This window comes from Parasteatoda tepidariorum, chromosome 2 (genome assembly GCF_982258835.1).
Source record: "Parasteatoda tepidariorum strain Cologne lab strain chromosome 2, Ptep-v5.0, whole genome shotgun sequence".
In the NCBI taxonomy this organism is placed as follows: Eukaryota; Metazoa; Arthropoda; class Arachnida; order Araneae; family Theridiidae; genus Parasteatoda; species Parasteatoda tepidariorum.
Window position 1 is genome coordinate 22785290 of NC_141756.1, and position 11688 is coordinate 22796977.

At 31.9% G+C, this 11688-nt stretch overlaps 1 protein-coding gene across 1 annotated transcript; it reads right to left on the bottom strand.

Moving 5' to 3' along the window:
- Nucleotides 1–4947: 4947 nt before the first annotated feature.
- LOC107448991 (uncharacterized) lies at nt 4948–10745 on the bottom strand. Its single transcript, XM_043054461.3, has 2 exons — nt 10608–10745; nt 4948–7720 (listed from the first exon to the last, which is right to left on the bottom strand). The coding sequence occupies exon 2, from the start codon at nt 7708–7710 to the stop codon at nt 5986–5988; it is 1725 nt and encodes a 574-aa protein (XP_042910395.2). The 5' UTR covers nt 7711–7720; nt 10608–10745; the 3' UTR covers nt 4948–5985.
- Nucleotides 10746–11688: the final 943 nt, after the last annotated feature.

Here is an 11688-nt window from a genome sequence, read left to right on the forward strand (position 1 = left end):
AAACAAATAACAAATTAATTGGGAGGACCCTCCAAACATGATATGATGCTACCCAGAAAATAGCAACCAATGATATCTTACACAATTATAACGAAATAAGGGATAACACTCAGAACGGGACAAACATTACACTTTTTTTTATGCTGTCCTAAAAAATTTCTTAAATTTTTTTTTAGGTTCAGAACTTATGAGAATTTGTAAATTGCAGAAAACTCTTATGAATGGTAAATTTTGTTCAACTTGAACAAAAATCACAATAATAAAACTTCCTAGAATATTAAGCCTGCTCACCCATCGCCTTGATGTAAGCATAACCTATAACACACTGAAAGTTTTCTATAGTTTGTTAATTGATGGTGTTTTCTACACAATAAATGTTATAAAACACTTTTTGCCTTGTCAACAATTTACCAACTTTGAAATTTTTATATAATGATAGTTTGTTAAAGCATCTTAATCTTTCTGCTGGAACGATAAGCCAACACTAACGTAGCGGCTTGCAACAAGAACAAACAGTAATAAACAAGTAAAAAGAAGCCAAATCGGGACTACCAAAAATGCGAGTTCTTTCTAAATGTTACATTCCTGTCTCCTCTTTTATCAATGCATCTATAAATAACTAAAACAAATTTTTATTTCAAACTCATCAAAATTACCTAATATCTTATAAAATACAGTAGATTTGAGCTCAGAAATTACATAATTTATTTCCATTCTCAAAAGGAAAATTATATGTTTGAAAATATCGCCTCTAGAGCTGTAGTAAGCAGATGTATACTATCTAACCGGAAGTAGAGCAGGTCAGAGCTCGAGATTGTTATTATTTACATTTATATCAAAAATACAATCCATAAAAATAACTCCCGCCACTACGAAATTTAAAGCAGTCTACTGCTATGGAAACAAGAAATAGCGCATTTCAAAGATCGGAGCTGTTCTCGACCTGTTTTAAATTATGACCAAACATCCTTAATTGAAATAGTTAAATCTCGTAACCATAGTCACCTCCGCTACTTCAGACGAAAGGCTTGGGGAGTATTTATATAGACAAACTATATATTTCTTCCAGTTTTAGGAAGCTTGTTATTGTTTACATTAATGTGTCCATGGTTCAGGCTTAACAACAGAATGTGGCACCAAAAAAACTACAAACGGTTTGTGGTTAGGAGTTGTAGTTGTAGTTCACTTACGTCAAACTAGAGCTGCACGATGGGCTATTTATTGGCAGTGGTGTGGGAAACATTCATGAGGATGATCCGAAGACATGCCATCACAAATAATTATTGACATTCCTTTTAGGCTGCAGAGGAGATGGCACCCCCACTTAGGTAGCCTGACGACCTGCACGATTTCGAGTACTTTACAGTAAAACGGTTTAACGAGAACCAATACCGCACACCCTCGGTCCCTACGCAGACTGATCCAAGTGGTCACTCACTCGCACACTGACTGCAGTCAGTGATGCTTGACTTCGGGGATCAGGCTGGGAACCATGTCTTAGCGATCAGTCCACAGCGGGACGTTTGTGGTTTGGAAGAAAGGATTGCGTTTTCTAGCGCTGCAGACTCTTTATCACCAAAATATCTGGGTTAGTGTATCCTGTGTATTTTGGGGCCATTTGGTTCAACGTGTTTTCACTGTGTATAATGTGCTCTCAGTTCAAAATGATAATTTGCTGGATAAACTTTAGTCTCCCTACTCTAACTAAATGCTAACACTCGCTGTGCACTGCTAGCAGCAAGAGCAAATAGTGATAAACTAGTCAAAAGAAGCTAACTCAGAGGCAAAAATGATCCATGTGACTTTTTTAACAATATGTCTATAACAATATACAGCTAATAAAAAAGCGGTAGCCCTGTATCCCCGTAGGACCCGGACCGGCCTAACTACAAGAGGGAAGTTGCTGAATGGTCTCAATGCTGTGTAGCATGTCAGAAAAGTAAGGTGCAACGACATGTGGTAAGTTCTCCTGGTACTTATCCCTTACCTCGTCAGCGATTCAATCATATTCATATTGATTTGGTGGGACCACTTCCTCCTTCTCGAGGTTATATTTATTGTTTAACGTGTGTGGATCGATTTTCCCGATGGCCAGAAGTTATACCTCTACGGGACATTAAAGCGGAGACAGTAGCTTTTGAATTTTTTTCCAGCTGGATCGCAAGATTTGGTGTTCCTGAAAGGCTTACAACGGACCAGGGAAGGCAATTTGAAAGTAATTTATTCCGAGAATTTGCCAGTCTTCTTGGTATTAAACTTGTGCATACCACACCTTATCATCCTCAGTCAAACGGGATGGTAGAGAGATTGCACAGGCAATTGAAGAGTGCGATTCGTGCTCATTCAACAGATAGGTGGACTTTAGTTTTACCTTCAATATTACTTGGCATTCGAGCATCAATAAAAGAGCCTTTACAGTGTTCTGTTGCTGAGATGGTGTATGGTACACCTATAACTTTGCCTGGAGAATTTTTTTCTAACTCTAGAAATTTAATTAACAACGAATTTCTTGCAATTTTACAAAATAGAGTTAGGTCTTTGCGACCGTCTCCTGCTTCACAACATTGTAGGAAAAACGTTTTTGTTCGTAAAGAACTTAATAACTGTACTCGAGATCTCTTGTTCCACCTTATAGCGGACCACATCCGGTTCTAGCCAAGTCTTCAAAGCACTTCACCATACAAATTGGACGTCGTAAGCAGACTGTTAGTATCGACAGATTAAAGCCGGCCTTTCAACTCTCTGAAATAAAGATTAACCACGTGAGATTTTCCGTGTGACTGTCTTCCAGACTGCGTTGGGAAGCCTTGTGGCGTCGCAGCGGTAGCAATTACTATTGGTGAAGCGAACTGAAGTAGTGCAGATCTTCAGAGTATAAAGTGACGACATGGATGCGATAATTGCTTTTTCTTCCACGTATTTTCTTCAAACTGCTAGCTGTATCGACGAGAGCACGCTGGACGTGTGAAATGTTTGTTTAATCTAATAAATGTTTTCTTTAGTTGTTTATTAGTCTCAAGTCTTATTTCCGGAACACAGAATAGTTCCAGAGCATTCACCAGATGAAACTACAGGCTGCTTGTTCATTTTCTTGCATTGGGAGAGATTTCTTTTTTTTTTGATGACTTTTATGAAACTTCTGTATGTGATGAAATCCAAATTAAGGAGAAGGATCTCACCGTTCGATTTGATTTCTTGTTATTATTAAAAAGACTTTTCAGGAGCCTATATCTGTTACTATTCAGTGGCAGATTAACCTCTATAAATAAATTGAATTTGCATGAATAACAAAATCTGTTTATTTCGGAATATTAATTAAATGTCTCGAAGAGGTGAACTTTTTAATATTGGCCTAACCAATCCAGTAAACGTGTCCAAAATCTTGTAAACGTGCATATGTTTACTGGAGATTTGAAATTTTTATTCAATACTGTAGCTGAGCTAAGAATTCCAAAATTTTAAGAGTCATATATTTACGCTTTTTTTTTCTAGATAAATTTTAATTATTATTTACATTAATTAATCCTTTTTAGTTATTTACGTTGATTCTGTTTGAAATGTTGATTAATTTTTTTCATGACAATAAAGAGAAAATTGATTAATAATAATTAATTGATTAATAATTGATTAATTCTATATCTGTATTTAATTCAATACTTGAAGAAATGATGAACTTATTGTTGTGTTTATAAACTAATAAATGTTACATAATAATTACGTGAAATAAAAAATTTAAAGAAAATGCTTCCTTTTTAATAAAAATTAAGAACGAGAAGCATACGTTAAAAATATGTCCTAATCAGTAACTTAGACATAATTGATCTGCAGATGAGATGCGAGTTTCACATGTTAAATCAAATGCTTCATCTCACAAAGGAACACAGCTTTGTTAGAGGGAAGTTTCTTCGCATTCAAATAAGTTTAATTTCAATTAAACAAGTTGGAGCCGAGATGGCTCAGGTGATAGAGCGTTCGCCTTCCAATGATGAAGTGAACCGGGTTCGAATCCCAGCAGTTGCTGGTCGATACAAATCCGCATCCGGATTGCTCTGAGTACAGTGCTGACGTAAAATATCCGCAGTGGTAGACGGATCATGGGTTAGAGTCCCTTTGCCGTCAGGTTAAACATGGGAGGTTCTCGTGGTCTTCCTGCACATGTAATGTAAATGCGGGTTAGTTTCATCAAGAAGTTCTCCACTAAGGCAAATTTCTCCCAATGCTTGATCCACGAGTTCTCTTGTCTTCTAGATTGGATTCATAATTACAAGGCTACAGAGGTTAATATTAGTAGTCGTAAATAAAAAAATCTTTTCCTGGAACTTAACTTAAGTACTCCTTGTTGACTTAAGTACTGTTCTGTCAGGTGATTGTATTCTGAGTTACAAACACCTTATGTTTAACCATGTGAAATTGTTCCTTTTTATTAACTTTGTACCCCTACTGAAGATGCGACATCAATATCTCTTCTGATTGTTACTGTTTATATTCATTGTAATGTGTGTTTGTATTTAGTTCATTTCTAAGTAATGCTGTTTTCTGGATTTCATATTTAATGTTCTCCCTATTTGTTAAAACTCTAATTTGAAAATTTTTGAATATGTTTGCTTATGTGATTGAACTTTTGCGCGCACTTCGAGTTATCGGTGTTTCCCCGGATGCGCCTTCGCGGGGGTGAGGTTAAGCTAGTTATTAGTAGTCGTAAATCCCCCCAAAAAATTAGGTCGGCTGTTCAACAACGGTTATAGAATTATAAAATCAAACAAGTTGAAGAAGAGGGGTGTCCGTTAGTTGAAGAAGACAAATCTAGCATCAGAGTTAAATGAAGAATTTTTTTTTTCTAATTCATCTCAATTGCCCAGTGACAAAGAGATTTGATAAAATTCCTCCTTAAATCACTGCATGCCTTGTTAAACCTATGTATGTAAATATTTATTAGACAAGTGATGGTTAAAGAAAACAAAAACTTTTTTATTACTCATTGCAAACTACATATAAATGAAAAAATGTATACAGCATGATCAGAGAGACATTTGGTACTTAAGATCACTGTACATTTCAAAGTTGAATTAGATCAACATTTATTTGAAGTCTTAATAAATAAGCAAAATTTCTATAAACCGAGTTTTCCATAGAAATTATGTAAGTTTATTACATATTTCTTGGTATTCAATCCATCTCTGTCATACTAAATTTTTTTTAAAATCAGTCTCAGTCTAATTACTCATTGAAATGATCAGCTAGGAGCGCAATTAGACACATTTTTTAACTATGGACAGGGCATTCTTTAAGCGTGTTTTTGTTGAAAAACAAAACAATTTCCTTGAAGGTTATATACAACGACTTTGTGTATTGTATTGTTATCACACGGAAATTCCAGAAATTTGTTAACAGGGTGCATGTGGGCAAATTTTTCAAATAATAATAGTAATTCGATTGTTATACGAGTAAATTAAAATCTGAAGATATAGGTGGTAAGATTTAAATCCAAGCTGGTGCAAACTTGTCATTATAGCTGCAGTTTTAATTTTAAAAAAATTTACAACGAATAATTGTAGTATTAAATTAATATCTACTGAATCATTTTCATTTGTAGCAATAACGAATGAGTTATTTCTTTACATAGTGCAAATAATTTTGCAACCAATTTTGAAATTTTTGCCAAAGATCGCAGAAATTTAAAAAAAAAACATGTATTTACGCTACCCGCATACAGTTTGTTAAGAACCTATCTACTGAGAATTACTTTGATATAAAAATTCTAAATTTTGGAAAAAAGTTGGCTCTTTATATATTTAAATTTTGCAAACAAAATTGCTTCACTAAAGAAGAAAATGATGTCATTAAAAGAGAAAATTAGTTTAAAAACTTAACTATACAACAACACAATCTGTTATTTCCTAATTAAAGTTTTCATAGGAAATTTTGTTCTGGAATTTCCGAAAGGTTTTAAAAAAGTATAAATAAGGACAAGAAATTCACTTTGCTTCAGTTAAGAATAGTGGAAACATTTAATCCAGTTTTGATGGATAATGTGCTCATAATCCTTTTAATTGCCTTATGAGTTTTACCTTTCAAGTGAGAATTATAGGTCTTTGGACAAGCACATAGAACAGCGCATAATTTGCAATAATTGGACAACTTCAAGGATTTGTCAGCATCGTTCTGTGCTTTCAAACTGGAACCACCAAGGGGATTCTCGTGTGCTTCCAAACTAGGACCAACAGGGAGATTGCCGTGTGCTTCCAAACTAGGACCAACAAGGGGATTGTCGTGTACTTCCAAACTGGGACCAACAACGGGATTGTCGGGCTCTTCCAAACTGGGACCAACAACGGGAGTGTCGTGTGCTTTCAAACTTGGATCGAATTCATTTTTTATTTTAGATAGTTCACTCAATAGTTGTTCAATTCTAATATGAACCTTGCTTTTCAAGTGCATTTTATAACGTTTCGAAGTTGCGTGTTGAATATTGCATACTTCACAGCGATGTGGTGAAGAAGACGAAGTTTTGATATTATCGACTAATTTAGAATCAGCGGCAATTTGCTTTTGTTTCGTCTTTCTGCAATGCTTCTTTCCATTCAAATGACTTCCATAACATTTAGAACCAAAACACGAAATTTCACATAGCTCACAATAATATAAACAACAACCAGCCAGATTGAACTTAAAATCATTTAAATCTTCAGAAATATCGATATCTTCAGCATGTCCCAAGGACATTGTATTTATATATTGCTCAGCTCTTTTATGAGTTTTCCACATCAAGTGCTTTTCATATTGATTGGAATTAACCGAAATATTACACAACTCACAGTAATATTGCGAATTATTCAAATTTTCAGCATCTTTTACACTGAAACTTGCGTCAACATTTTCTTTTTTTCCTTGACCTATTTTCTTCATAAGCAGTAAAATCTTTTGATGTTTCTTATCATTCATATGTCTTTGGTAACCTTTATCATTTTTATACTGAATATTACAAAACTTACAATAATGCTGAAAAGGAAGTTTTGAACCATTTTTAGGCGTTTGTTCATTGAAACAAACATCTCTCGCATTTTCCACCTCTAATTGAAAAAAGTTGTTTATTCGTTGCACAATTATTCTATGACAACGTGTTTTAAAGTGCAAGTCATAAAATTTCGAACTGAAGGAATGAAAATTGCATACAATGCAGTAATATAACACAGGAAATGATTCAATATAATCTTCACAAATATCAGCTTGTTCATCAAAACCAATTCCGGTAGCTAAAACCATCGTGGCATGCAACTTACTTTCTGAGTGTCGGATAGCATTAGAAAGATTAGAAAATCCCCTTGAACATGCCACACAAGAAAACAAGTTGTTAATCTTTGAACTACCCACATTTGAATCAGCAAATGCGACATTTGGAGAAGTTTCAGTTGCTATTTGGACTGATTGGGCAGAGTCCGGAATAGTTTCAGTAACAATTGGGACTGATCCTGAAGAAACTGGATCAGTTTCAGTAACAGCTGGGGCTGATTCAGCATCAGACATTATAAAACCTTCAGCAGTAACAGCGACTGATTCAGAGGCTACTGTAACTGCAGGGATACTTTCAGTAGAAAAACCTGTTACGGTATTTTGATGTTTCTTGACGTTTTCCTGATGATTATCAGTCGATTCATGTTCGATCAGGCTTTTTATGCCTTTAAACTTTTCGAAACAAACTTCGCAATTCATTTTTCAAGTTCTGAAATAAAATAAAAAGAAATAAATAAAAAAATTAATAGCTTTTTCACATTTCAGATTGCTATAGAAAATTTTTAAGCCTAAAATAAGAAAGATAGCTTAATATATTTTATATTGACGTTTCGTATAGATTTAATACATCGTTGCAAATCTTTAAATAGCTTCACTTCAAAACAGCATTTTTCATAATGAAGTCGCAACCGCTCCTTTAATCGAATTTTCTTCAAATCGTAAAAATATACACAGCGTTTACCGTAATCACCACCTTTAATATATATTTGTAGAATCCTTTTAAAAATAAATACAGGCTTGGGTTCACAAATTAATATTCAAGCGAGGAAAAAAAAACACTATTGAAAATTAACAAGTCACTACGAAAGAAGGCAGAGTTGCAAGTTGCAAGCATCAAAACCTGCTTGATAGCCGGAGAGAATAGATAAGAGTAGAAAAGACAGTTATTATAAACATGTTAGCTGGTTACTAGAGCCAAATTTCATCTGGCAATCAAACTGGTTCAAATGTTCTTCATCCTATCTTCCTAACTACTGATTCCTCAGATTAATTTATTTTTACCTGCGCAGTGCTTAATTTATTTTTTTGCTTAAATATCAAACTGCCTCCTATAATGTATAGATACCTATTTTTTTCTTCTTCAAAATTCGTGATCATTTTTAAAATATGGAATTGAAGTAAAAAAAAATGCATGTTAACTTAAATTAATACGTATATAGATACAAAAAAAAAAGTAAAAAAAAAAAAAAAAAAAAAAAAAAACCACTTCGGACCACAACTGGAAAAAGCTGGGCAATTATCAAACCCTGTTTGATTGACGGAGGAAACATAAAGGAATTATGAGATGAATATTAAAAATATTTCCAAGTTTTTTTTCCCCAATCTTTTTGAAGTTTTTCATTTCGATTTCATTACTAGTGATTCGATAGTATATTTGTTTCCCCTTAGATAGATCCCCTTATACCCTTATACATTAATTTTCTAACTTCAAAGTGCAGCATGCACTTTGAATGGATTGCAAAATTAAATATTACAGGTAGTGATTACGGAACACCATGGATCTTAGTGGCGTAGCTTTCAACTCACGTTTTTTTATGTTATATTCATTTTCTTTTTAGATGAATTAAATATTAAACGGGTTTAAGGAACTTGTCGTTCGATATGCTGTCATTTTGCTATAAAAAATATAAAACAACCTGCGTGCTAAGATAACAATATGCATTTCGATAATCCATATCAAAATGAAGTAAATAAAGTATGTACTTATGACGTTACAAATTGATGTTTAAGCTTGAAAAAAATAAAAAGATTGTCGTAATCAAATAAATTACAATCAAAAAGGCTTAGATTAAAAGCATAATAATCAGATATATTGCCTGATATAATTCAATCTCTCCCTGTTTCCTCCTGCAATCAAACAGGGTTTCTTATTTTCAAGAATACCTATAATAATCTTAATGTCTCCCTACTATCTTAATATTCCTAGTGTGCATAGTTTTTAATATAATTAATTCTAAAAGCATATATTGAAGGCAGAACATCTGTATTACCTCAATCTCACTTTTTTTTATGTCAAGAAGGCACATCATCACTATAAATGCTTATAAGGAAGAAGAAAAAAAGATTTTTTTATGTAAGTAAATTTATTTATGGCGTAAAATTTAAGGAGTGAATTGTCGCTGAAGGAAATTGTTCTTCCTTGATGAAAACTACTAAAGATTAAGTGCTATACTTGTTTTTCGATAAATATAGTCAATACGTAAATTTTTCTTAAAATAAAGTATATTAACTTTGACTAATGTCTTACCATAAAGAAATGAAATAAATTACTTAAGAATGAAAATAGGCTTTGTTTTAATTCATTCTTCTACCGAACGCCATTAGTTATAAGGACAAAAACCGACTCCCTTTCACCGACCGACTTCCCGTACACTCGCCACTTGAAGTCAAACACCACACTTATAGATAATTTTATTTCAACTTCTCTATAAGGTTAATATTGTTTGAGTAAAGTATTTTAATAAAATCGTCATATTGAATATTTTAATTAAATTGTCAGAAATTTATGCTTTGTTATTTCTAAAGTTATCTTCGACTTTAATTTTAAATTTTTTAGTGACAATAAATATATAGAGCTATCAGAAAAACACTTTTCAAAAAAAATGTATACTTTATTCGTGTATAACCATAAAATAATCGTTTTTCTTTGTTTGTTTGTTTTTTAAATATAAGGTTTATTTTAAAACTCTTATCTTTAGGGGAGTTTCCCCTATGAATAAAAACACCTTTAAGAGCATTTGATTGTTGTTCTATGATTTTTATTAATGTTATTTCACCTTGGAAACTGCACGATTCCCTTATAGGGGGAGTTTTTCCTTTCAGTTTAGAACCAATTAAGAAGAAGAAATTAACAAAGTATTTGATGTAAAAAAGTTTTCCAAATGTATTGAAGAGTAAGACTCAGCCTCATTTCATTACGAAAGAAAGTGCAAAATTCCTTTTTAGGGAAAAATTGTAGTGGGTTTTCCAGAGTCATATTTTGGTTTGGAATACAAGAACTAGAAGAAAAAAATTTAAATTAAAATCAATAAAATGATGGTCTTTTAGTTATACTTTTTAGTTGTAAATTGTTTTTACTCAAAGTCAGGCTGATTACATTCTCCCTGTTAAATCAGGAACATTTTGATAACAGTTTTTTAACAAATCAGAAGTAAAAATCAGAACTGATTTTTCATTCTACGATATTAAATTAAGATACTATTTGAAAAAAGAAATACTTTGAAAATATATATTATAATGATAACGTTTTAGATTTTTTTAATGTTCATTTTAAACAAAGTTAAAAACAATTTTAAAGAAATGTTTACGATACATACCAAGGGTCAACGGGAAATATCTACTAATTTGTAAAATATTGTTGTTCTAAGGTTTAAAATAAAACTTGACGGTTGTTTTTATACATTTTTTATCATTAGTAATTTTTATGAGATAAAAAAATAGATATAATACATTTTCCAGCATAAATCAAACATTGTTAGAGGGGATTTCCCTTTAAGTTGTATAAAAAACAAATTAGCACATGATATTTTTTTATCGTAACAGACGTTTCTTATCAGGGAAGTTAGTTTCCGTTTAGCTTTTAGTTCGATTGTATTCTTTATTTATCTTAACAGGAAACCTAAATTGCAAATTTTTATACAAATTATTTTGAATTTTTAAATTTGCTAAATTTGTCACTGGTAGTATTTATGTTTTACACACTAAATATACATTACTTATGTAATATACTTTCCTTAAGTAATATTAACACACTTATATCATTGAATCAGGTTATCTTAAGCAATAACTTTATGGGAAAACTATTGCCATTAAATTTTTTAAACAATCCTACATTAAAATAGCATTTGTATGTATGAAAATAATGTAGAAATACATTTCTTGAAAAATTAAACATTTTGAATTCTTGAAAAATTAAAGGATAAAATAATTTTAAATAGTTACTTTAATCCATTGTTTATAAAAAATTAAAGTGCGGTTTCATTCGTTAATTCGTTGGACATATACCAAAACAGTAAATTGATTTTTTTAATATCCTTCACACAATAAAATGACTTATTTATTTCAGTCATTTGTTGGGTATTATAAAATAAGCGTCCTATCTTTATACTCTTATTCTCGTTTGTAGACATCTAGAGATAATTACATTTTATTTATTTATTTATTATTATTTTATTGTTTTTTTTTCTTTTGGTGCTACATTGGCTTAGTCATCATCAATGTGTAAAATAGGCTCTTTCCACTTTTGGTCGGAAAAGTTATCTTTTCATGTATTTATAGAAAGCTTTTGCAAAATAATAATAATAATAATTTATGTTAATTCCTATCACTAGAAAGAGAAATCACTAGAGGAAAATTTAAACTTATTACTGACAGAGCTTTAAGTTTAGATTTGTCTTC

Excerpts from the sequence above, each read along its gene's own strand:
- LOC107448991 (XM_043054461.3), bottom strand. The coding sequence starts at position 7,710 with ATGAATTGCGAAGTTTGTTTCGAAAAGTTTAAAGGCATAAAAAGCCTG.